Consider the following 26,398-nt stretch of genomic DNA (forward strand, 5'->3'; position numbering starts at 1 on the left):
GATCCTGTTTTCAATTCTTTTGAATATATATATATTCAGAAATGGGAGTTATCATATGACATTTCTATTTTTAATTTTTTGAGGAACCAGCACACTTTTCTTTAGCTGGGGCATTATCAGCAGCATTTCACATCTCTTTTAGTACACATGGGTCCTAATCTCTACATTCTACCCACTGTTCGTCAGTCATTTGGATAGTGGCCATACAGATGGGGATGAGGTGATATCTTACTATGCCTTTGATTTGCATTTCACTGATGACTAGTGATGCTGAGTACCTTTTCATATGCTTGTTTGTGATTGTATTTCTCTAGGGAAATGCTCGCTCAAAGCGTTTGCCGCTTTTACAATCGGTTGTCAATGAGTTGTAGGAGTTACTAAAATCATTACTATGTTCTGGATATTAACCCCTTATAAGACATAGTTTCTAAAAATTTTGTCACATTTTATAGGTTGTCTTTTCACCTTGTTTCCTTTGCTGTGCGGAGGATTTATTTGGTATAGTTCCACTTGTTTATTTTAGTTCCTGAATATAAAATAATTTGGTGTCCCTACCAAATTTAATGTTATGAAGCTGCTTCTCGCATTTTCTTCTAGGAGTCCTTATTTCAGGTTTTACTTTAGGTTTTCGGTTCGTTATGGGTTTTTGCATGTGGTGTAAAGTAAGGGTTCAGATTCATTCTGTGTAGTATACCATTTTCCCAACACCATTTGTTTAAGAGAGTATTCTTTCCCAAGTTCTGGTGTGTGTGTGTGTGTGTGTGTGTTAACTTATGCTGCGGAAGTGGCCGACCTCCCTACACTGTGAAGTCTTAGGTGCTACCCACATATTTGTGCCGCCTCAAGATTTTCTGGAGTAGGTGCTACTAGCTAGCCCCTTCTTACAGATGAAGGCTGGCGAAACTGAAGCTGGTCATTACAGTGAGCAAAGTGGTGGAGGTAAGGCTGGAACTGAGGACTGTAACTTAGGAGCCTTCATTCTGGGACCCTCAGGGGATGCACCCAGTTTTATCCCCGGCAAGCCGGAAAGAACGAAGAATGAATGAACGTCTCAGGCAGGCTCCCAGCAAACCACGGAGCTTGGAAGAACCCACTGTTCCGCACAGGGGTGCTTTGCTACCCCGCGCATGCGTAGCCCATGCTCAGGGGGGCCACTCAACTTCATCTGCCCACACATGGTACAGCCTCTCTCCTCATGGTACGTCCTGTCTTACCCACGTCCGGGCTGGGGTGGTACGTTCCGCCTCCGCTCACTGCCCCTCCCCGTTGGTTTCCGCGCGAAAAGCTGGGCCGCCTGTGCTGCCGCCGGCTCTGCTGCAGCTTCCAAGATGCCTGCCCGCACCGCCCCTGCCCGAGTGCCCACGCTGGCTTCCCGGGCTGTCTCACTGCCCGACGATGTCCGCAGGCGGTAGGTGCCGCCGGGGACCGTGGACTCGGCGGGGGGGAGGTGGCACAGTGCTGGGTGTGGGGGGGTCCCGTCCCCTCTGGGTAGCCCGTGGCTGCTGCTGACAGACGGGCACGCATGCGCAGGATGGTGCGGCGCGCAGCGGCTGTTGGCGCGGACTGGGCGGCACTTCCGGTCGCGCGCCCCTGGTCGTTTGGCGCCAAAATGGGCCGAGACCCCTCGCACCTCCGGGCAATTGGAGAAACTTGGGGTCCCTCCTGACTTCGAAGTGGTGTAATTGCTGGATTGCCTTGGGGCATCCCTTTTCCGAGCAGCCTTGGGCCCTGCTTCTGCCACCAGTCTGGTGGCGCAGGAAGTGGGCAGCCCGCAGCCTCTGGACACCCCTTAGCCGGGGCACTCCGGCCTCCACTTCCGGTGCCTGAACCTCTGTTGGGGGTGTAAGGGCTTGGGGACATTTTCGAGGAGGTTCCCTTGGAGCCCAGGTGTTGCCTGCCCCGATGGCGGCCTTCAGGGAAGGACATCGCGGGTTGGCGCTCTGGTGCGACCGGCTCAGATTTGCGAGCCCTATTTTCCTCAGGGGGCTCCCTTCATCATCTCCAGCTGCTGTGGAAGTCTCATTCTGGAAGGAATTTTTACGAAACAACGCAGGGCAAGGACTTGGGCAGTGTGAATACTGAATGGTCTTTTTTAAGCAATTCTGTGCTTGCCTGTGAGCCATGGCTGTCAAAGCAGTTTTGCTGGGGATGACTGGCAGCAAGTTCCAGTGTGTGTAGGGTTGGGGGGAGTGAATGGCGGCAGTTAACGTGGGGGACCGGCAACAGCAAATCTGTGCACATGGGTCGACAGGAGGACCTTTTGGACTCGGCTTCTCGATCAGGAAGGCTACCACATACTCCTGAAAACTTGCTCCAAGTGAGGTGTGCATTAGTCTCAGGAATAGGACTGAACACTTTCCTTTGGCTTGTGGACCCAGTTTTACTAATTCCAGTGATTGTTTCCCGTGGTTGTGTCAGGCCAGTCCTGCTTTGAGCTTTTAGGGGTGGGTTGGGGGGTGATTTTGGGTTTCCCTATCAGGTGCTTAAGGTTCAAACCACTTTAGTGTATTTACAGGGGGTGTGTCTTGCTGAAGTATTTGTCCCCCAAGTTTAACATGACTTAAAATGGTAGTAGAGCACCTGATTTCATGATCCACTCCAGAGAAGTTAGGATTCAGCCTTCTTTGTTTTGACCTTGAGAGCTCTGTCTCCACTGACTTGGTGACCTTGGGCAAGCATCATAAACAAGCTATATCTGGGAACTGGGATTATCAAGGTGGGCTTTAAAGTACTGGGTAAACTTTAAACTTTTAACCCAGCAATAAAGGCCCATATGTTAGCACTGACAACAGCTATTGTAGCTTGTTTTTCAGTTCTTAGTCACTAATTGTATAAAACACTTTACACTATCTCATTTAATTCTCAAGAAGTCTTAAGTGTAAGTGCTGTAGTTAACAGCAAAGTGTGGCTTCCTGCTGAGATCTGCTTTTTGCCAAATCCATTCCCTTCAATTAGGGATTTTGAAGTGGCTACTGATTCATGGGTTTTACTGGGCCAGCACAAGTGTTTCATTTGAGTGAACTTGAATGTTCTTAAGCAAGATTTTAAAAATATTTATATATGCACACAGAACTGCGGTACAGGTCAAATGCAGGGCCAGTGAGAGGATTCACCAGAGAGAGTGGGGAGTAGAATAGGCAGATTGAAGAAGTACATTGCTGAGGGGAACAGTGGGTGAGACAGGAGAGATCTGCTGTGCCATATGGGTCACCTCCCTGGGCAGGTATTGAACTTGTGCTGAAGTAGCTGGGGCTAGCTTCTTTAGCCCTATGCACCATGAGGGAGGGCCCTAAGCAAGATTTTATTTTCCACTAATTGCCCCCATGTTCCCTATTTGAATTGATTTGGCAATAATAGATGTAATTTTAGACCATGGGGTAGATATTGAAATTGTTATGTGACCCTCTCAATAGGTTTTTTTATACTTTGAAATATTTCATTGTACAAAAAAAAAATACATAAACACACCATTTAACACTCCTTAAACTTAGAATAGTTAAGTGGAGTTTGTAGTTGGACTATGAAAATTAGTGGAGAAATATAATCTATAATAGGTACCTAAGTCTGGTAGAGACTCAAAGAACAAAATTAGGCCTGGTCCTCATTTATGTATTTCTGTCACTTCTGCTGACTTGTTATATCAGTTTCTTTTTTAAATACACATGCAGTTCCTTTTGTTAGGTAATGATGCTAGAAACTATATCCAGTATTTGAATATGTCTTTTAACTTTTTTTGTGAACTGTAGCATACCTTAAATATTCTGAAATCTTCTAAAACTCATGCCTTTCAGGACAAGTTAAGACTTTTCCATTTGATTTTTCTTATCTGCCTAGCTTAGCTCTGTGCTGACAAATAGAATTCTCCTAAGTGTCTTCCTCTTGCCCTTAGGTAAAAGTAGAAACCACAATTTTTTTTTTTTTAAAACAAGTTGGAACTAGTGGTTTCCCTGCACCACACACTGATTGATATATTTGACCTGAAGTCCATAATTCCCCTCTACTGGTCTGCCTATCTGTGCTCTTCCACAGGCCACCCAGGCCTTCCTTTTGGTTCTCAGGGTCTGAGGTTAGGCAGAGTGACCAGTATGAGGTCAGTTAGAAATGAACTACAGGGGCCCTCCCTGGTGGTGCAGAGGGTTAAAGGGCAGCACTATGAAGTTGTCCGCAGCCACTGCAGCATGAGTTCAGTCCCCAGCCAGGGAGGTGGCCCACATCGCTGCTCCCCTCAGCAGTGTACTTTGTTGATCTGCCTGTTCTGCTCCCCACTCTGTCTCTGGTGAGTCCTCATACTGTCCCTGCACCTCTGGCCTGTACCCTAGTTCAGTATGCACATGCATAAATGAGTAACTCTTAAAAAAAAAAAAATGAACTACATGGGTTCAAATTATGTTTACTCCTTCCTCAAGGTGGCTACTAACCATGTATTTTTAAGACTGCTCAGCAAGAATCCCTTTTCCCCTTACAGTGATTTATCCAGTGCACTCTTGCTCTGTCTCTGCAAACCCAGTTAATGTATGTGCAGTCTGATAGACTCAGACTCAGGCTTGCGTGCCAGACTCTGCCCTTTAATGAAGCTTAGGTTTACACAGATCTAGCTCCTTTGTACAACACTGATTAGCCTTTGCAATTTTGAAGACTTTATTTGCTAGTTATTAAATTAAATCTTAGTTTTTTAGTTCAGTGGCTTCTGGTTCCCCCCCACACCCCCTAATCTTTCCCGGTGGTAGGATTCTAGATGTGCAGACTGCTGGGGTTCAATCTCCCCCACCCCCAACCATGTAGCTGTGTGGCTAAATTATTTAATATCTTGGTATCTTGGTGCTTTATCTCTAAGATGGTCAAGGAACTTCCTTGCCAGGATTTTATGAAGACAGAGCTGATAGGTATAAAATGTGATAGAGCATCACCTGTACTATGTGTCATGTGGTCACCAGTGGATTTCCATTTTCATTAATACTGACACAAAGATCTGATGCCAAGGAAGGTAGTGAAGTAGTGTATACCAGGTAGAGCAGATGTGTTTGCCTGCTTTTCATTCTGTTGTTTTTGGCTGGCTTTTTGTAGCACGGTCTGAACCTGCTCCTTTTGCTGTCTCCTTACCTATGTGCCAGGTGGCCAGACCTCCTGATGGGTGTTCTCACAAGGGTTGAGAGGGCTTTCTGTCCTCTCACCTCTTCAGTATCTCGCTGCTTGGTTGTTTGTATCCTTGACTTTTGTGATGCTATTTTTACTTCAGAGAGTCTCTTCCCTCCCTCCTCTTTCTTTCATTATTGGACTTTGATTGTTTTAGGTCCTTCTACTACTTTTAATATTTGGAGCACTAGCTGTAAATCACTACCTTCAGTTTTGATGCCTCTCAGCATGATTATTCAACAGTTAGAAATTATCTAGATAGTTACTGTTCTGAAGTGTCACTTTGAAAACTCATGGCTGTCTTACTGTCCTTTCCCCACTAATAAGTCCTGAGTTATTATTACCATATTTTTAATTGCAGCCATAACAGATTACCACAGTCTTAATGAGTGAAACAAAGCAGCAAAATATATCTTACCTTTTTGAAGGTTGGAAATCTGGTATGGTTCTTGCTGAATTAAAAGTGAAGAGTCATGGGCCCTCCCTGGTAGCGCAGCCGGTTAAAAGCACAGCACAAAGCTTAAGCTGCTTCCACATGAGTTTGATACCCACCTGCCCCGGAGGAGATCCACATGGCATGGCAGACCTCTCCTGACCCGCCCGCTGCTCCCCTCAGCAGTGTACTTCGTGGATCTGCCCGTTCTGCTCCCCACTCTGTCTCTGTCCTCTCACCCTCCGCATCTTTGGCCTTTACCCCAGTTCTGTACGAATAAATAAATAAATCTTAAAAAAAAAAAGTGAAGAGTCATAAGGCAGCATTTATTCTGGAGGCTCTAGGGTAGAATTTGTTTCTTATTCTTTGAGGTTGTTGGCAGAATTCAGATTCTGGCATTGTAAGATTGACACCCCTCTTTTCTTGCCAGTTCTCAGCTTCTGGAGGTGATAGCATCTCCTTCCTTCCTCTTTAACGCCAGCAAAATCAGTCCTCAAGATGCTTCTGATTCTCTTGTAGTGCATTTTTCTTGAAATGCAGCTAGGAAATGTCTTTGCTCTTAAGGTTTTGAGTAATTGCGTCTAACTGGATAATCTAGGATAACTCCCTTTTCAAGGGCTATAACCTAATCACACCTGGAAAGCCCCTTTAGCCAAGTAAGGTAGCATATTCACATGTTCTGGGGATTAGGGCACAGACATCTTTGGGCACAGACATCTTTGGAGATGTCTTGTTATCCTGCCTCCTGCAGATACTATCTCAGAGAGCCCCATCCCCTCCACCCCCATGCAGCAGTCACAGGAGGCCGAGTTAAATGCAGCTTTGTTACTTCTCTACCATGGTCTCCATGACTGCTGCTAAACCATCTTTCAGACCAGCATTTCTAGTTTAGGGTGTTAAGGTGATTTAATATTGTGTAATCTTCTCTAATCTATATTATATATTCCTGTCAGATTAATTTTCCCACAGCAAGTCTCTGATATCTTGGGTTCCTCCTTCATGACTCCTTCAGCAGTGGTTTGTTAACTGTGAAGCAAATCGATGACTTAACCTGGTCTCCCTGGCCTCCCTCAGACTGGCACCCAGCCTCTTCTCTCTGGACTTGCCTCTCCTCCTCTGTCGCCCTGACTTGTATTGGTCTCCTGGCTATATCCTGAACTAGCTCCCCTGCTGCATTGTTCTGTTCAGGCAATTCCTCTGCCCAGTGCCCACCCGACTCTTCACTCCCATGGACCCCTCCGTACCAACACTGCTAATATCCCTTCTCTGGCATGCATAAATACATCTTTTAAAGAAATCCCTTCTCTTGGTGGAAACTCTCAGTTGAACTGCAGTTGCCTTAGGCTGAAAGTGGGTAAGGTTTTAGCTCTTCTGTCACATGGTCGCTGTTTGGTGAGTATTCTGATTGGTCTTTCACATCCATTTTGAATCTTCCTTACTGGGAATGTAAAGCTGATTTAGGTGACTTAGCAGTTTTACTGGGGAGGGGCAGGTTCCAGCGAGGTAGAGAGACCAAACTGCCAATACTGTGGGTTCTGGCTTCGGTTCTTAGGCCATCTGAGTTAAATCCATTCTTAGTGAGGCAAGACATTTGAATTCTGGAAGATGTGTTTCTCTTTGTTAAGCTAAGTATTCCAAGTCAGAAAGAATTAGGTCTGTCTTGTGCCCAGATATAGGACTTGGCATTTTGAAAAGGGCACCTTGGTGGGCTTGGTCCATTGAGCTGTCGCCTTAACATTTGTAATCACCTCAGTATCAAGAGGCTGTCCAGCTTGTCAAGGTGTAGGTGCTGTGTCGTGAGTAGTCTTGTGAGCAGGATGACTGAGAAGTCAGATATGCGCTGGGCGCGTGCTCTGTGTGAGCGCCCAGTTCGGCAGCTGATCTGCATAAGGCTCTCCCCGATCTCAGGTTACTTTAAGGATAGAATGACTTTGGCTTGGAAGGGGCTCCATGTGCTTCTGGAAAGTTTGATGGTGAATCTCGAGTCTGAATTATGTAACATTTTATAAAAGTATACCGCTTAATTTGCAGGCTAAGTATTTTTCTGCAGAAAGGCCTTTCCTGACCCCCAGCCCCACACGCCATCAAGTCAGGAGGCCTCTGCCTGATAGTTCCTATGTGCAGTCACCCACAGTTTGCTGCTTGGAATGGGACCTGGCTACACAATAGTTCTCGCTCACAATGAGTGAGTTGGAGTAAGAAGCAAGAGTCTTCCACCGGGTGACATTGGTGCGGTAAAGCACCTCACTCATATCCCTGGCTTTGCATTTAACACTTGCCCTCTGGACAGGCCAGTTTGGAAATGCTCTGTTTCTCCCCTTTGGGCTAGTGATAACCAAGTACCTACTCTGTGTGGGTGCTGGGTGATAAGAGTCCAGAGATGGTAGAAGCCTAGTCCCTGCCCAGGGCTCTACCTCTTCACTGACACTCGCTCAGCTGGTTAGACCTGTTCTCACACCGCTGCCCAAAGGCGTCACCCAGACTGAGAACACCAGCCTCTTCCCTTTCCTCAGTGATTTCTGTGCTTGTTTCTTCATTCTTTTTTCCACCTTCTCCCCCTAAAGAGACATTAATCTTTAATAATCGAATCAGACCTCAGTTTTCCCGCCAGACTCTTAAGAGCTTTGTACTCTGACTGATTAGATACCAGCATTCTTAAATGCAAGCAGCCAGCCAACTTTCTAACTTCATTTATCTCCCCTGCACAAGGGCACCCCCTGCTGTCCTGGATACTATGATCCCTCCGAAATCTTATATTTCTTATTAGAAACGCACCATCCTCTACCAGAGCCTCTGGGAAGGATTGATGAGGACTGCTCGCAGCAGCCTGTGTCCCTGGTCCCCTTAATCTGACACTGTGCCATACCCTGCAGGAAGACCTCCTGTGCCTCATTTAACCTCCAGAAAGGCCCCAGCTATGTGACCTGCTCCTTTCCCGGTCCTGGTCCCTGTTAAAATACATACTTTATTGTAGAGCTCTTGTATCATCTCTCAGCCTCAGAAAAACCATCGTTAAAATGACCTCTTAGCAACTATAGCAGGGCCTTCTGGACATTGAGGGATGGGATCCACCATATTTTTTCCAAGTTTCTCATATTAAACTTCAAGATTCATTAATACTATCGTATTCTTGGGTCTCCCTAGTGGCACATGGGGTTATGTCAGCATTTTATGAAGCAATAGGCAGCCACTGTAGCACGAGTTCAATCCCTGGCCAGGGAGCTGACCCAGGTGGTACAGCAGACCACTCCTTTCTCACCTACTGCTCCCCTCAGCAGTGTACTTTGGTCAGTCCACCAGTCCGCTCCCCATTCTGTCTTTGATGAGTCCTCTCACTGCCCTCCCCCCTCCACCTCTGGCCCACACCCCAGCCCTTGTTTGTATGTATAAATAAATCTTTTAAAAAATACTGTGGTATTCTTACAGGTAAGGAAAGTTACTTAACAAGCATTTCTCCCCTGTTTTCTTCCCCCAGGCTCAAAGATTTGGAAAGAGATAGTTTAACAGAAAAGGTAATCTCTTTTTGAAAATTTATTACCAACTGACTATGTCATAATAAGTTATTACGAAATAAAAAGGTTTTCTTTAAGTGGAATTGTCTTTATGGAAAACAGTTTTTAGGGTAATTTGGATTGTTTCCCTATTTAATGTACTGTATTAATATGCTACTGATGTTAGTTGACTTCATCTTAGTTAATGAGATTCCAAAATAGATTCCATACCGTCAGTTCTCAATTACTACTTGTCCTGGTCACATTATTTTCAGAAATAGAATTTTGTTCTAATACACTATTAGGTGGTCTCTGTTTCACCTCTAAGCTTGGAGTTTTTTTTTTTTAACCACTCTGGAAATGGTGTAATCTGATCTTAATGGAGACATTATGAACAAGTCTGGCGAATATGAAAGTTTTGAACTGAAGCAACACTGTCTCCTGTCAGTCATTGTTATACAACCACACAGCTTAGTAATTTGTGTTATTAGTGCATTAGTCAACAGCTTGGGAGTTTGGGACTTCTAAACCTGTGTCCTTCCCTTAGGAGTGTGTGAAGGAGAAATTGAATCTCTTGCATGAATTTCTGCAAACAGAAATTAAGAATCAGTTATGTGACTTGGAAACCAAATTGCATAAAGAAGAATTATCAGAGGTAAGTTCTCAGTGTCACAACTTCTAGAACGCACCATCCATGTAACTTGGCTGTGAATCCCCATGTTTTCTTTGTTAACTATTTCCTTGTTCACTTACCGCTGTTTGTTTACATTCACTGGTGCATATTTAATTCTTTATTGCTGTAGGAGCGCTATCTGGCTAAAGTCAAATCCCTTTTAAATAAAGATTTGTCTTTGGAGAACGGAGCTCATGCTTTCAGTCGGGAAGTGAATGGATGTCTAGAGAACGGGAGCCAGACAAGTGGTGAGAACCACAGAGTGGGAATGGCCGATACTAACAAATCTCCCAAGCCTGTTTCCAAGCCTTGCACACCCAGGAGAAGCAAGTCCGATGGAGAAACAAAGTGTAAGAACTCTTGCCTCATTTGACAGACTTGTACTATGTAAGGGGACAGTCAAACTTGGAGCCGTAGGTACCCTTGGCAGTACTTCCTCGTTTGTTTCTTGTGTGTATTTCCTAACCTAGTAAGTACTGCATACTTCCTAACTACCCTACACGTAAACTTTAAGTTGTCTTTGACCAAACATGGAGCATTAGATCCTAACACATGGCTAAACTTAGGAGGTATGAGATAATAAGCATGAGATAACAGGCACTGCTAATATTTCTTACTTCTGAGTTATATGCCGATTTAAGCTAAACATTTATTTATTAACTCCTTCCCAGTTTGTAGTTTTGGGACTTGATTTCAGGTCAGGTTTTTGGTCACTTTTGATGATACAAGGGGAGGTTGTGGTTCAGGGTATGGCTCCTCAAGAGCTCACATAAAATAGCTCTGTGAACTAACAGTGCAAATGCTGACTTTATGGAGATGGTGGCTGATTAGAATAAAGTGGATACTTAATCCTCAGAACCTGGTTCTCAGCACTAGCTTGGTAATGCTGAAGAACTGAACCTTTGCTGTGAGCTTTTTTATTCATAGTGGCTTTTTTTTTCCCTCTCAACAGCTGACGTTTCACCTAGCCCCAGGATTACAAGGCAAACTACCAGGCAGACCACCATCACATCTCATTTTGCAAGGGGGTCAGTATATAATGAATTGACAGCCGCCATTTCTAGGGGCCAGTTGTTTTTGGTAATCATGAATGGAATTAGTAGGGTGTAATTTAGCAATTCAGACTTCCATGTTGCAGAAGTTTTCATCTTGCAGATCATTAAACGTTCATGAACAACCTTTCTGAAGGCCTCATCCTTTTACCCTTATTTTAGGAAACTTCAAGTTACACAAATTAGTGAGGATAGTAAAATGAAGCAAATATCCATCACCTAGTATCAGCAATTGTCAGCTCTTAACCATTGCTTCATTTATACCTCCATACTGGCTGTGCCTCCAACTGGATTACTTTGAAACAAATTCCAGACATGTCATTTCATCCATAAATATGTCATTATATTTTAGATGAGGTCTCTTTCATTGACAGCTTTTTGATTCTTACTTTGCTATAATTGCTAACACTTAGCAGTCTCTTTTTTAAAAAGAAAATGTGAAAAAAAATACTATTTTCATGGCTTAAAAAGTATAGCAATTCCTTATTGTCAAGTGCACATACTCACATGTGACAAACAAACCACAGTTGGTTGATTTGTTCCTTAAGCCTTTTGAACCATAGACTCCTTCCTTTTTTATTTTCTTGCCATTTATTGGAATGAAATGACCATTTATTTGTCCAGTAGTTTACAGATTTGGTTCACTATATCCTGTGTTAGCTTGTCTCACGATTCCTATAGTGAGTTGATTAGATTCCAACTTTATTTTTTGAGACTTCTTTATAGACGGTGTTTGTGCTTCCACCAGAGGCATGGAGTGTGCCTTCCATTATACTAGTGGCTTTTGATCAACTTCGAGTTCTACAATTTTTTTAGTGTTGCAAAATGGTAATATTCTAAACCCATCATTCAGTGGCATATTAAACGTCAAACATCTTTCAGCATCCTGGCAACCCAGGGCTTGGTGTCCATGCCCTTAATTTGTCCTGAGAGGATGCACTTGGTAGGGATGACTATAAGTCATTTTGTGCTGGAGGTTTAGCATCTGGCTGAGTTAATAGTTGATTTATTGTGTGTGACAGCCCTGCTAAACGGAAACCTGAGGAAGAGACTGAAAGAGCAAAATTGGAAGATACAGTTGATGAAGAAGAAAAAGACCAGGTAGGCCTGGCATTTTCAGTTGCCTTAACTGCCTTTATTTGGCACATTTTCTGGTAATCATGAATTTACACTTGGCCTCTAATGGATGTGAAGTGACCAAGGAAGGATTAGAACATATCCCTGGACTCAGGGTTATACAAAATATATGGTGATTAAACTCAACAACTCAGCAGTTGAAGAACCTGCTGTCTACCTTCCTGCCTCTCCTGCTGACAAATATCTATCTGCTGATTTGATTAAAGCATTTGCTTCTGATGTTAGATAAATTCTTTGCTCATATCTAATTTCTCTATAAAAAAAGATTTGTACACTTGTCGTGTGTCATGTAATAATTCTACTTACTACTTAGGCTAGAGAACTGGCGGCTTGCCACAAGCCTCTAGTACAGAAAGTACTAGTCTGAGTAGTACCATGTGACTTAAGGAAGGCCACACCTAGGTAACACCAAATGGTCACATGGTATCATGCTTGAATTTCTGCTACAGGATTAGCTGTATAAATTGAGGGAGGATTTTCTAGGTTTATGTGTGGGTGGTAAATGCCTTACCTGCTACCTGGTGAAGATGAGTATCCACGGTGTGCTTTGAGCAGGGATTCTCAACCATTGACTTTTGAGGCCAGATAATCCTTGCCTGTGGAGGCAGCATCTCAACCACTACTCACTGTGCATGCCAGTAGCACCTCTGCCCCCTCCCAGATGTGACAACCATAATTTCGTAAGATATTGCAAAGTTTTTCCTGTGGGTCAAAATTACCTGCAGGTGAGAAAATTAACTAAGGAACCACTCAGTCACGGGGCCACTCGTGTCATTATGGCAGGCTTGACATCCTACTGTAAGAAATGCTAATTCTTCTGTCTTACCCTTAGAAATTGGACATCACTGTTCATGGTCTTTACTCACAGTATAGTTAGATTTTGTCACACTACCCCCTCTAGTGAGAAACTGACAGAGGTCATCATGAACATTTTCTGCTTTGGAGGAAAATGCATCATAGGTGAAAGCAAGCTGACTCTTGTAATATCAACAACTGATTTTTACAAGTACCGGTTGAGTTGTTTGTTAAAGGCTAACCTTTTAGAGGGCTTCATAGCCTTTTCATCTGACTTCTAAGGAAGCATGCTAAGAACAGTGTTTCTAAATAGGAAGCTGTTTCACTGGCAGTGCATGAGAGGCCTTGGGCTTTGTGGGTGAACGCCTGTGAAAACAGTGTTTACTTAGTGTTTAGTATGCTAGCGTAAGCCTTAGAATACCAAACCAAGACAGTGCTTTCAGCTGAGCAAATAAGAACTAATATGGAGAAAAACTTTCATCAACTTATACTTGAGAATTTACTTTGCTGTAAAAATGGGTAACGGCATTTTGTGACGTGTCCAAACAGTACAAAGGATGTACAGCAGATAGATTTCCCTTCTACCCTTCCTTTTCCCGAGTATCCAGTTTGCCTTTGCCTTTCTTAGTGACAAGCACTTCTCAAGAACTTCTTCTGTAGCTTTTCAACTGTTATTTATATGATGTATGGGTATACTATACCTTGCATATATGCACACATATTAGCATCATGTAGTCATAAAATCTGTAGTTTTCTAAAAAACAGAACCAGTAGATTGAGTGTATATAGATATATTTTTAAGTCATTGGCTCACACAATTATGAGATTAGAAAGTCTGAATTATGAAGGACATTCCAACAGGCTGGAGACCTGAAAAGAGTTTATGTTACAACTCGAGTCTGGAGGCATAATTTTAATTATAGGCACTTATATAATTCAGATTTTTAAGATGTTTTACATAATGTGATACTGAGGGTCTATGTAATTTGCCCAACTTTCCTCAATGGAAACATCTCATGCACTGAAATAAAATAGCAGAACCCGGAAACTGACATTGGTACAATCTATAGATTCATACACACATCTCTTAGCTCTTATATATACATATATGAGCTATGTATGTATGTGTGCATTTATATGTGTGTGTGTGTACTTATGCATGTGTGGATTCATGTAAGCTCTACTTCAAGCAAGATATAGATTGTGTCATCATAGTATTTTTATCCCTTTAAATTACAATAATGTCCTGGAGATGGCAAATATAGTCAACTTAGGGATATAGTGTACTAAGGATTCATCTGAGAAAGGAGCTCTTGTCCAGCTTTAGGTGATCATCTCTCTTCATGATTTGAATTGCTATTACTGTTTAAAAACAAAACAAAAAACTTGTTATGAGCTCTAGGATCTTTGGTGCTATCTCTGGACAGTCTCTAGTCCAAAGACAGGGCCACCTCTGGGGTTGGCCAAAGTCCTTGCCCTGCTCCCATACCTCTGATGATTGCCCACATCTCCTCACCAAACCCAGGCCTCCATTTCCCCCATCATCTTTTTTTTTGTCTACTTATGGTCATCTTTATCTTGCCTATAACATGATGTTTTGTTTTTTTTTTAATTTTTTAAAAATTTTTATTTTATAACAGTTTATTTTTACATCATTTTGTACATTTTTCCCCCATCTCAATTGTAATCCCCGCGGGTTTCCCATCACCAAGTCACTCATGTGCCATCACCATAATCCCGTGCACTTCCCTCCCCACCCCCATTTTTGATCCCATTCCCCACTCCACCCCCACAGAATGTCTCTGGTATGTGGTTGTTCATTATTTTTGTTATTTTCTCGCCTGGTTCATTATACTCCTGCTATGAGTGAAACCATCCGGTATTTTTCTTTTCCTTTCTGGCTTATCTCACTAAGCATGATCTTTTCCAGCTCCATCCAAGTTGCTGCAGAACACATGTGTTTCTGTTTTTTGGTTGCTGAGTAATATTCCATTGTATATATGTACCACATCTTTTTAATCCAGTCATCTACTTTTGGGCATTTGGGCTGCTTCCATGTTTTTCCAATTGTTCCCCCCATCATCTTTTAATCATCAAGTGTATTTAATAATTTGATTCATATTTTTGGATATTGATTTTCTGAAATGAATATTCTTTTTTTCTTCCTCCCTTCTTTCCACGTAGGAGGAAAAGAGACGTAGAGTTACATCCAGAGAACCGTAAGGATAATTAATATATTGTTTTTTGTTTTGTGCAGTTGTGATCTTGATTACTGAAATGACTTTCTGAAGTTTACAATGCTTTTTAAGTGAGTTGTCATGTTGACCATACTGTAAGGATGCTAAGCTGGGGTCCCATGGTTAACCTTCTGACCTGGGTAGAATTTCCTTAGACTGAATTGAAGGCAACTGGAAGCTGTTATCAGAACCAAATTTAAAGGTCATATTCAGTCTAAATGTTAAAGGGCACTGTTGCCCTTTCAGGGTTCCTGAGGTGAAATTTGCTTTTTGGGAATGGAAGGGAGGAGCTTATTAGAAACTGCTTTTGAGGGAAGAATGTGTAAAAGTCACAGGGGTTTGTTGTTTTGCTTGACAGAGTTCCTGGACCACTCCCTGAAGAACCAGAAAGAGTAAAACCAGGAACATACATGGAAGAGGATGAAGAAAGAGAGGAAAAAGTACAGCCTGGTCAAGCTTGTTGTTTCTACTTTTAATCTCAGCGTTCTGTTTTATTCTAAGAAGGGTCTTAGAGTGGGAAGCATACAGCCGCAGAGGAACTGTCACTTAAAACCAAAATGACCTTAATTTCAGCTGAAACTCCTTTCAGGCTCATTTTTTTGATGGTTCTCTGTGGAAGAGAGTTATGTGATGACGGTGATAGGTCATGTTAGGCCTGGGGTCTTCTGGACCTTTGCTACGGTGTCAGTCCATCAGAGCGCTTCAGTCTGTTCCTTGGCCTTGTCCCCTTCCTCTCGATTTCAAGGTCTTTTTGGAGATCAGATTTTCAAACACATGATGTGCTAAAATTCTGTAAATGTAAAGTTGCATTCTTACCTAAGACTGGTTGGTTTTTTTCTCTAGACTTCAAGCTCCTTTGTAAAAAACAGAGTTTAAGAAGTACAGATGTACCCTTTCAATGCCCTTGAAGAGGGGGTGGTAGGCACGAGGTGGGAGTGGGTCTGATAATAGAAACTCTGCCATTAGAGTGCTCTATCCTGTATGACATAGGGCTGCCAGTGGGCGGTCACAGGTGGTGCAGTCCTATTTTGGTTATTTCATGTTAAGATTCTCATTAGAAGTTTCTTATAGATGTGGATGGGTAGTGAGTGCCTTTGTTAGGGACTTAGTAAAAGATGCATGTCATTTTGCTCTAGGGATCAGCTATGATGTATGGTAATTATTGAATCATTTGGAATACTTTAAGATAGTAATTTTTTAAAAATTTATTTACTTATGCATAAAAGAACTGGGGTATAGGGCCCTCTGTGATGGCGCAACAGGTTAAAGAGCAGCCCTGTGAGGCTGTCCACAGCCACTGCAGTGTAGATTTAATCCCTGGCCAGGGAATCGACCCACATGGCATGGCAGACCTCGCCTGTCCCACCTGCTGCTCCGCTCAGCAGTGTATTTCGGTCAGTCTGCCTGTTCTGCTCTCCACTCTGTCTCTGGTGAGTGCTCTTACCCCATGCAACTGTGGCCGATACCCCAGTTTTTATATGCATATATGAATAAATCTTATATAAAAAGAAAGGACTGGGTTGTAGGTCAGAGGTGTGGGGATTGAGAGGATTCACAGAGACAGAGTGGGGAGCAAAACAGGCAGATCTACTGAAACACAATGCTGAGGGGAGCAGCTGGCAATACAGGAGAAGTTTGCCATGCCATGTGGGCAGCTCCCTGGTTGGAGATTGAACTCAGACCGAAGTGGCTGGCAATAGCTTGATGGTGATGAGACTAATCCTGTGCCATCTTGAAGATAGTCTTTAATTGATCACTTTCCCATCCCTGATACTAGTTAAAATTAGATGAAAGTCAGGATATACTTCAAATTCATCTCAGAACAGGCAATTCTGTTGGGCTAGCTCAACTACCGCCCTCCAAAGAGGGAACTTTGGGAAGGACTAAAGTATCCTGTGCTCACACTACCAGCATCTCTTCCTTCAGTAGGGAGGTCTGCAATCTGTTTTTTTAACACCACCAATCTTTCTGGTGTCTTCACAAAATGTGGAGTTTGAGATTGAATTTGATCTGAGTGTTTTTCTGTAGAGCATGGATTTAATGGATTTGAGTTGTAGTGCTCATCCAAATAGGATCATCCAGCTGCGCTACTTTGTTACACATTCCAGTTTTGATATAGTTATTATTTTGAAGACTGTTGGCATTTTCTGAAGGCCAGTAATAGAGAAATTTTGGAGGCAGAATACTTCAGCTTCAGGATCTGTCTTCTAAGTCTAATTTCCTGCCTTAACTTCACCAAAATTACCATTTAACTCCAACAAAAAATTGTCTTCTAGGGGGCCCTCCCTGGTGGTGCAATAGCTGTCTACAGCCACAGCATGAGTTTGATCTCTGACCAGGGAGCTGACCCACATGGTGCAGCACACCTCTGCTTTCTCTCCTGCTGCTCCCCTCAGCAGTGTATTTCAGTAATCTGTTTGTTCTCCTCCTCACTCTGTCTCTGGTGAATCCTCTCAGCCCCCACTTCTCTGGCCTGTACCCCAGCTTTTGTATGCATAAATAAATAAATCTTATAAAAAAAAAAAAAACGCTCTTTAAAAAAAATTGTCTTCCACAACAAGGTGGAATTGACTGTTTCTTTTCCCCCCTCTACTTAGGAAGAAAGGAGACTCAGAAGTCAAACCAAAGAACTGTAAGTATTGTTAATATGCTTTTGCGTTTTATAGTGTGAAATCTAGTTGCTAAAGATAAGTATTTTGATAAAAATTATGGGTTTAGACAGGACATTCGGTACATTAACTATACAGTAGGATGTGGGTAATTTCTGCCTACAGAAAGTCAGGTTGCTGCAGTGAAGATGAGTTCAATTGGGATTCTTGTCTCCACCCAGATTCTTTTTCACTGGTGGTCATGCAGTAAGCAGCTTGTTGGACACCGTTAAATGCCCACTGTTAAATGAATAAGTAGCGATCCCCTTTACCCATAGCTCTGACGGTGCTGTGTAAAAAAACACCCCAAAACCTGGGGCTTAGGACAGTAAGCATTTGAGCTTGCAAGTCTGGCTTTCTGGCTGTCAGCTGGTCTTGGCTAGCTGGGCTTGTTGGTGTCAGCTGGGCTGATCCCTATCTGTACGATGCCTCAGCCAGCCTGTGTGTGTTCTGATGGCAGTGGCAGAGTACAAGGCAGGAGTGAAAAGCATTTTTTGATGCCAACATCCCATTGGCTAAACAAATATTGAACCGAGGCCAGAATCTTAAGGGCAGGTGTAACACTAGAACCCAGTGGCAAGGCCCTGGCAAAAGAGGTGAAGACATGAGCCCATGGGTGCACTGGGCTCTCCATGGTGGCTGATGCAGACCACACACCAGACCAGCTCAGGAACCTACTGAGGGCCAGTCTCAGCCTGTCCTTTCCTCTTCTGTAGGCAGAATTCCCATCAACTTAAATGAGTAGAGTCCTAGTGGACTTGTTTTAAGCTATAATATCTCTCAGCAACATTCTTAGGAATTGTTGGTGGCATTTCTAGAGATTATAAGTTCCAGTGTAATAAATGCCTTTCAGCTTTCCTGAAGTGAAGAAACTTGTGTTCAGATGGGAAAGGCCACCCATGCTGAGTCTGGGACAGAGATTTGTGAGGCCTTGTTGGAGCCATTTGAAATGGTGCTAGGCTCCCGGTGCTGACTGGTTCTTTGTGTTTTGTTTTGTGACAGAACACCGAAACAGAAAGTTAAGGAAGACCTGGACAGAGAAGCAAGACCTGGTGGCCAGGCTGAAATGGTGGATGAAGGAGATGAGAAAGTAAAGAATCTTTGTTACTTTATTCCTGTGTTTCCATTAATTGGGAGAAATGGTGTAGGGCTGGGCCCTGGGTTCAAATCTACTCTACCTACCCTGTGGGCAGGTTTCCTAATTCCCTTCATGGGAGTTAGTAGTTGCCACAGCATGGCAGTTCCTGATACACAGTGAATGTTAGTTGTCTGTTTATCCACAGTAGTGGACACAGGCCTGTGTGTGCCTTGGCTAAGATGTGTTTGAATTTAGTTTCTTTTGATCCTCTCCACTAAGAAGACTGGGTGTGTTTCAAAAGCCGAGATGTGCATGCCAGTCAGTCTCTTGAACTTTTTTAGTCTAGCTTCCCGACATCATCCTAGACACATAAACACACCTCCACATTTCAGCTAAATGAACACTTCAGCTCTAAGTGTTCAGCTAAATGAACACTTCAGTAAGGTTGTCTGCAGGGTGATCTTACCTGAGCTCCAGGGGAAGAGGATACATTATCATGGGGTGGCCACAGGACAGGATCCTCAAAATCCTTAAGCAGTTTGGTCCCTTTGAACTAGGATAATCTTGTGATTGTCTCTGGGGCTTTCTGTTGAGATCTAGAATGGAACCCAAGGGCATAGATTTACTGGGTGAGGAGCGTAGTCACTTCTGACCTGGTTGACTGTGGTATTCAGTCTTGTCCTGTGGTAGATGACTCTTTTAGTGTCACCTCCACTGTTCGGGCACTTTATTGTCTCTTACCCTTTCTGCCAAGATGTCGTTTACCTTCCTGTCAGTACTTGCCCTAGAATCTGTTCAGATGCAGAGATCTTAGTAGTGTCTGGCTGCTTATTCTCTGCAAACAGAAAATGGCAGAAACTGTAGATCACACAGCTTTGTCTCATGATAAATAGGGATGGATCAAACATTAGATATTTGCTAACATTGTTGATTCTTCTATTTTAAGAAATCAGTTCATATTTTTCATGAATGAGCTAAATTTGCCAGAAAGGCATTGTTTTTTTTTTTTTTAATAACAGTTTATTTTTACATCATTTTTGTACATTTTTTTCCCCCACCTCAATTGTAATCCCCGCGGGTTTTCCATCACCAAGTCACCCGTGTACCATCACCATAATCCCGTGCACACCCCTCCCCACCCCCCCGTTTTTGATCCCATTCCCCACTCCACCCCCGCAAAATGTCTCTGGTATATGGTTGTTCATTATTTTTGTTATTTTCTCGCCTGGTCCATTATACTCCTGCTATGAGCGAAACCATCTGGTATTTTTCTTTCTCTTTTTGGCAGAAAGGCATTGTTTTCTATGTGTAGACTCAAGATAGTATATTGTCCACGTGTAACAAGCAATTCACAAACATGTAACAAGCAATTCACAAAGGGTGAGAATTGCAACTCTTTATTAAACTTTGCATAGTAAGTTGTTACTTTACCTACTATTCCAATGCCTTTCTTTATGTGTCTTTACCCCTGACCAGACAGAAGCTGGGTGACATAAACAAAATGCTTGTAATATACTTCCTTTTCACTGAGCTACCCTAGAATAGAGGTTGACAAACTGGCCTGTTTTGTAAATATTGCTGGAACACAGTCAGGTCTTTTCACTTGCTTATTGTTAATGACTGCTTTGTGCTACATATAGTAGGGTTGAATAACTGTGACACAAACTATGAGACTTGTAAATCTGAAAATGTTATTTTCTGACCCTTAATACAGTCTGCTAACTCCAGATCAATTCTTGTTTAGGGTTGGGGGAGTCAGGAAGTGAGCAACAGTATGAGGTCTCATCTTCATCCTGTACATCTACCCTGATTAGTTACTGTTCACTTACTCCATAGCACTGTGATTATTAACTGACACCTTGCCGTTGTCTGTTCTTAGAAACTAATTTTTTTCACCTTCTCAGGATGAAAAGAGGCACAGAAGTCAACCCAAAGATCTGTGAGTAGTTAAAATGTTTGTGCTTCTGTGCTGTGCTTTGTGTAACTGAAATTCAAAAACTAGAGACCTGTGATCATGTAGAAGTTTACAGGGAATTGTACTCTTGAAAGATGGGTGATGTTGGACAGGGTGGATAAGAAAGCAAATCCTGGACTCTGCCTCTTTGGCAGCACTCTTGTCACTTTACAGTCGCTTGCGTCTCTTAGCTTCTAGTTCCCCACCTCTTGAGGAGTCACACAAGGCTTCTGAAGGCCTTATTTTAGGGTCACAAAATAGGAGCCACCATGACAAAGGGCTTTCTGTTTTGGATGGGAGGAGTCTGTTCCTCATGTATGTTCTGAGCATTATGCCTTCTGATTAGGTATTATTTGTCCCTTTTTTGATGCAAATCAGCCATAATGTTTTTCTGAGCTAGTAACCTTTGGTATATATTGTTTACCCAACAGAGCTGCCAAACGGAGACCTGAAGAGAAAGAACCTGAAAGAGTGAAACCACAAGTTTCTGACGAAAAAGATGAGGATGAAAAGGTAAGATTCTTCTTCAGTTCCCCATTTTTTTTTTTTTTAAAGATTTATTTATTCATACAGAACTGGGGTACAGGCCAGAGATGCGGAGGGTGAGAGGATTCACCAGAGACAGAGTGGGGAGCAGAACAGGCAGATCGACGAAGTACACTGCTGAGGGGAGCAGCGGGCAGGTCAGGAGAGGTCTGCCACGCCATGTGGTCACCTCCGGGGCAGGCGGGAATCGAACTCATGCGGAAGCGGCCTTAGATTCTCAGTGCTGTGCTTTAACCCGCTGCGCCACCAGGGAGGGCCCAGTTCCCCATTTAAAAAAAAATAAAATATAGGGAACCATTCAGACTTACCCAGAAATGAGCATAAATAAGAGGTTAGCAAAACCATTATGTTCTCATTCCCTTAAAGTGTCAACTCCTGGCTACAGGTTTTTCAGTCGAACCTAATCCATTCTCATCAGTATCCCTTACTCCTGGATGAGAACAAATTCCATGAGTATTACTGAAATTGTTAGATGAACTAGCTCTAAAGGGAAAGGGCTCTTAATTGTCTCATTTCTGTGCCAGCACATTACCATTCCAACATAATGTCAGGATCTAGTCTGTTCAGATTTCTTGTTGCTATTGTTTGCATACAATTACAATCTACAATGTCTGCAAAATGAATTTGGTTGACGTTTGTCCTGAACATCTCAGCTATCATTTCTCCCCTTTTACTTGAAATTCGTGAAAGGCATCAATTTATTTCTAGAGCTTGGCATTTCTACAGTTTGAGTTTTGCCATTTGCACCCCACTCAGATTTCACAACTCCCTCTAGCCCTGTCTCTACAGACAGATAGCTGGTTCTGGAGACTTAGTCAGTTAGTTGCAGGTCTTGTTTTGAAGAGTCCTTCTGAGGTGGTGTCAGTGCCCTTCCTGTGTCTTCACACCAGCAGGTGTGGCTTCTTATAAAGTGATACTGGGCTCAGGTGCTGTCTGCCTGATTGACCCATTACGAAGTCCTCAACTTCTCCCCTACTGTTTTTAATAGTCATTGTTTAAAGTGTATTCATTTGTTTCTTGTACCCAAATGCTTTTCCTTATGCTAGTCTGCTAAGGCGGCCATAACTGTGATTTAAACAACAGATGTTTTCTCATAGTCATGGAGACAGGAATTCTTCATAGTTCTGGAAGACAAGATCAGAGTGCCATAGAGTTAGTTTCTTTGAGCCTTTTCTTTGAGCCTTTCTTCTTCTCAGTGTCCTCACAAAGGCCTTTCCTCTCTGTGATCATGGAGGGGCAGAATCAGCTTCAGTATCTCATCCTCTTGTAAGGACACTAATTTTGTCCTGTTAGGGCCCAATCTCACTTAACTTTGGTCACCTTATTAAAACCATTATTTCCAAATATAGCCAAAATGTGAGTTTGGCAGAGGGGCGAGGGGAAGCCACACAATTTGGTTCATATCATCCTCATGAGGTTACATACCTTGAAGTGCTGCTTGTATAGGAGCACTAAGCTGTTGGTGGTGATTTTTCAAAGTGTCTCTTGGAAATTTAAAAAATATATATTTACTAATTTTATATATTAACATATATAATGCCTATTATAATCTGTTAATATATATTATTAATATATATAATTTTGCTTATGTCTGCTTAGGGGTAAAGACAGAAAGGCACTGGGATGGTAGGGAAAGGTTACTGTTTTTATTATTTATAATATTATAAATAGTATGCCAATATATATCAATACATAACATTAATATATAAATGAATTATTAATACATGCTTTATATAATATGTAGTCCTTATATATATATAAATACGCTGTTCTCATGATTCTTTTAAGGAGATCTTTAGTTATAGGGATTTTTATTACTAACTTTAGACTGGAGATGGCACAATATCACTTATCCTTTGCCTCCATCCCTCACTCTGACTAGGTTTTGTGATAACCATGTGTAGAAAATTCTTAACTCTAAAGCATTGTCCAGATGTAAAATACTTTTTCACCCTCACTCTCGTTTTCTCCATGTAGGAAGAGAAGAGACGCAAAATTACATCCAAAGAACCGTAAGGACTTTTTTTTGTCTTTATACTAAACCATCTAGAAGAAAGTAAAGGGGGTTTTCTGAATTGCTAGAGTAGCCTTAGCTTTTTATCTGATCCACCTGCTGTTTTGAGGCAAATCCTCCCTCCCCCCCCCAATGTGGTAAAGAGACACTGTGACCCAGCACCTTGCACCTTAAGCAAGGGTCGGTGCTCATCTGTGTCATGTGGATTCAGTGTAACTTTTTGATGGCGAGAATCTGGTATGTTCTGAAATAATTAAAAACAAAAAAACCCATTTTTGTGCTTGTTTCTAGAACTGAGAAAAAAGTGGCTCGAACCAAAACAGTAATGTCTTCTAAGGTAAATGTACATCTGGGGGTAAATCTGGTAGTGCAGAGTTAATGGGGTTGCTTGCAGCTGTCTTTGAGCACCTGTTAATATTTCATGTCCCCACAGACTCACCCTGTGAGGTGTCTTCAGTGTGGGCAGTACTTGGATGATCCTGAACTAAAGTATGAACAATTTCTCCCTGATGCAGTAAGTTCAGCTCCATATACGTGTAGCCTTTACTTCCTGTCTCTTGTGCCTCTGTTTAACGATCCAGTATTTCTCAGGTGGAGGAGCCGCAGTTGTTGACAAATGAGAAACTGTCCATCTTTGATGCCAATGAATCTGGCTTTGAGAGTTACGAGGCTCTTCCCCAACACAAACTGACCTGCTTCAGGTAACTGATTTCATTTTTACTTCCTCTAACAGGGCACTTCCCTGAAGGTATCTAACTTCTCAGGCACCCTGTTGAAAGCTCTTTAACACCCATCCTACAATATTTTTCAAGCTGCTAGTGATTCATGGATGAGAGTTACAAAGCTGGTGAAAGTATAGCAGATCTTTTCGGGGCTTTTTTGGTTGTTCAAAGTGTGCATGTTAAGTCTTCTGTATACATCGTGAAGATCATTCAGGTGAGGGCCAGCTATGCCCAAGGTGCTGCACCAAGAGTTGGTGCCTCTGTCCCTGCTTTCGTTGAGACAGAAGTTATACCTGCTGGTAGTAACAATTAAAATTGATGTAAAAGGCATGGTAAGCAGAGAAAATAGGTGAGAGGTTACATGTAGAATGGACACGAAATCATCTGAACAAAGACTTCAGTGGCATAAGAGAATAAGTCAACGGGGTAGCTCGGAAAAGGTTCTCAAAGTCAGGAAATTCAAAACCTCAGAGGTGTGTTGTATGGAAAGTAGGTGTGACTGGTAGACCGGGGAAGGGGGAGTAAGTAGTAGAGGTGTAATTGGGAACACAGCCCTGGATTCTGAATGGTTTTACAGACTGGTGATGACGCCAGGTTCTTCAAGAGAGACTAGTGTTCTGCTACTGTCACAACTTGGGAAGCTGTAGCAAGTTACTCCCTTGTGAGAGTTCCTATCTTCTCAACTATACTCATTACTGATCTGGTGTTGCCTTTGTGGACACTTGTACTCTGATGCACAAGTAGGAGAATGGAGAAGAAACTTTGGGTGAGAATATTGAGCTAGTATTGATCTAATGTTCTGTTCAACAGAAAGATAGCCATGTCTAGGAATGAAATACAGTCTCTTCACCTCCTGTCTAAACTAGACACTGTACTGCGACTTCCCTTCGCTGGTTCATCATGAACATTCTCTCTTGTCTGTCTAGTGTCTACTGTAAGCGTGGTCACCTTTGCCCAATTGACACTGGCCTCATTGAGAAGAATGTCGAACTCTTCTTTTCTGGTTCAGCAAAACCAATTTATGATGACAACCCATCTTCTGAAGGTAAGTGGAATGGTCCAGGGTGTGTTTGGGACAGGAATTTTAAAAACGGACAAAACTTACCCGACAAAACAATATTCAGTTGAAACTGTTACCATCTCAATTGAGGCTGCACTATGAAGATGTGGAGACACACGTGATGTGTGGCTCTCAGGACTGCCTGGCTTAGCTGAAACAAGTTATCAGCTCAGGTGGGCAGAAGAGTGCTGCTTGGCCCTTCTGGCTTTTTGACATGGTTCTTTAGTTCACACTTCCTTCAGGAACTGTCTCTTTTCCCTCTCTTAGGTGGTGTTAATGGCAAAAATCTTGGTCCCATAAATGAATGGTGGATCACTGGCTTTGATGGAGGTGAAAAGGCTCTTATGGGCTTTAGTACTTGTAAGTATTTGGCCAACTGTGGACTGTGAATGGCATCTGAAAGGGTTAATGGCATTCTGAATGGCTCTGAAGACTGTGGTGCTGCTTTTTTGGGCTTGTTGGGCTCAGGTGGGGAGACTTCAGCAGGCTCACACGAGTGCAGCATGACCCTGTGAGAACCATGTTGGGTTTCAGTGGGTGTGGCTTCCCCTGTTAGTCACAGCTGGCCCTGGAACCGACCTGCCAGTTGTAAGAACAGGTCCTATTCTTATAACTCAAACTGGACCCAACCCAAAAACCAGAGATGAGCTACATGAAAGCTACTTGGCCAGTCTCCATTCTCTAGCTGACTCATACTGGCCACTTCTGACTTCTAACTTGAATGATTGTAGTTTGTGTTTTTTTGCAATCTGGGTATAGAATGACTTTTTTGGACTGCTCTATTAGCTTCATAGACTCCTTGTCCTTTGACCTGCCTCGATTCAAACTGCTTTTTCAAATGTTTTCTGTTCTCAGCATTTGCCGACTACATTCTGATGGATCCCAATCCAGAGTATGCACCGATGTTTAGTGTGATGCAGGAAAAGATCTACATCAGTAAAATCGTGGTTGAATTCCTGCAGAGCAACCCTGACTCCACCTATGAAGATTTGATCAATAAAATTGAGGTAAGAGGGAGTTACGACTAACCGTCATCCAGGCTTCATCTTTTGCTGCAAGCAGGTGTTGCTATCAGAAGACTGTGAAAAATACTGTGGCAAGTGTGTGAGCTGTGACTGCGTGTGCCCTGCACCCAGGCGGTGTAAGCGGCGAATGCAACTGTGGCTCTACCCAGAGATGCTGTGTGATTTGTGGAGGCCCTGGAGCCTCTGGGGCCTATTGTCATGACTGTACCTTCTAGGAGGTGGATAGAGATAGTTGCTCCAAAATTGTCGATTTGGGGAGCTCTTAACACAAATTATGGCTTCAAGGAGAGGAGGATGGTGTGTTGCAGCGTCCAGAAAAGATAGCTGTTACTGCCAGCAAAGTATCTCCACAGCTGCCTGTTTTTACATGGGCACCTTTCACCCTTTGCGCCTTCCACCA

General features: G+C 42.8%; 1 protein-coding gene across 4 annotated transcripts in view; it reads left to right on the forward strand.

Annotated features, from left to right (window-relative positions):
• Positions 1-1,302: 1,302 nt before the first annotated feature.
• The window catches only part of DNMT1 (DNA (cytosine-5-)-methyltransferase 1), a 40,621-nt gene continuing 15,525 nt past the window's right edge, over positions 1,303-26,398 (forward strand). For 3 of the 4 annotated variants that reach the window (XM_012729866.1, XM_012729864.1, XM_012729865.1), the window contains exons 1-19: positions 2,119-2,322; positions 9,042-9,078; positions 9,605-9,712; positions 9,861-10,080; positions 10,683-10,758; positions 11,805-11,883; positions 14,899-14,933; positions 15,310-15,391; positions 17,549-17,583; positions 18,602-18,689; positions 20,582-20,616; positions 21,063-21,144; positions 23,155-23,189; positions 23,483-23,528; positions 23,625-23,705; positions 23,783-23,892; positions 24,840-24,958; positions 25,241-25,333; positions 25,829-25,980. In XM_012729866.1, coding sequence (XP_012585320.1) covers positions 2,240-2,322; positions 9,042-9,078; positions 9,605-9,712; positions 9,861-10,080; positions 10,683-10,758; positions 11,805-11,883; positions 14,899-14,933; positions 15,310-15,391; positions 17,549-17,583; positions 18,602-18,689; positions 20,582-20,616; positions 21,063-21,144; positions 23,155-23,189; positions 23,483-23,528; positions 23,625-23,705; positions 23,783-23,892; positions 24,840-24,958; positions 25,241-25,333; positions 25,829-25,980 — 1,596 coding nt within the window. In that variant the 5' untranslated portion in view covers positions 2,119-2,239. Of the gene's footprint in view, positions 1,409-2,118; positions 2,323-9,041; positions 9,079-9,604; positions 9,713-9,860; positions 10,081-10,682; positions 10,759-11,804; positions 11,884-14,898; positions 14,934-15,309; positions 15,392-17,548; positions 17,584-18,601; positions 18,690-20,581; positions 20,617-21,062; positions 21,145-23,154; positions 23,190-23,482; positions 23,529-23,624; positions 23,706-23,782; positions 23,893-24,839; positions 24,959-25,240; positions 25,334-25,828; positions 25,981-26,398 lie in introns of those variants that run through there. The other variant, XM_004689038.2, reaches the window with a different exon arrangement.

Source organism: Condylura cristata, unplaced genomic scaffold (genome assembly GCF_000260355.1).
Source record: "Condylura cristata isolate star-nosed mole 26May11 unplaced genomic scaffold, ConCri1.0 scaffold00025, whole genome shotgun sequence".
NCBI classification, from domain to species: Eukaryota; Metazoa; Chordata; class Mammalia; order Eulipotyphla; family Talpidae; genus Condylura; species Condylura cristata.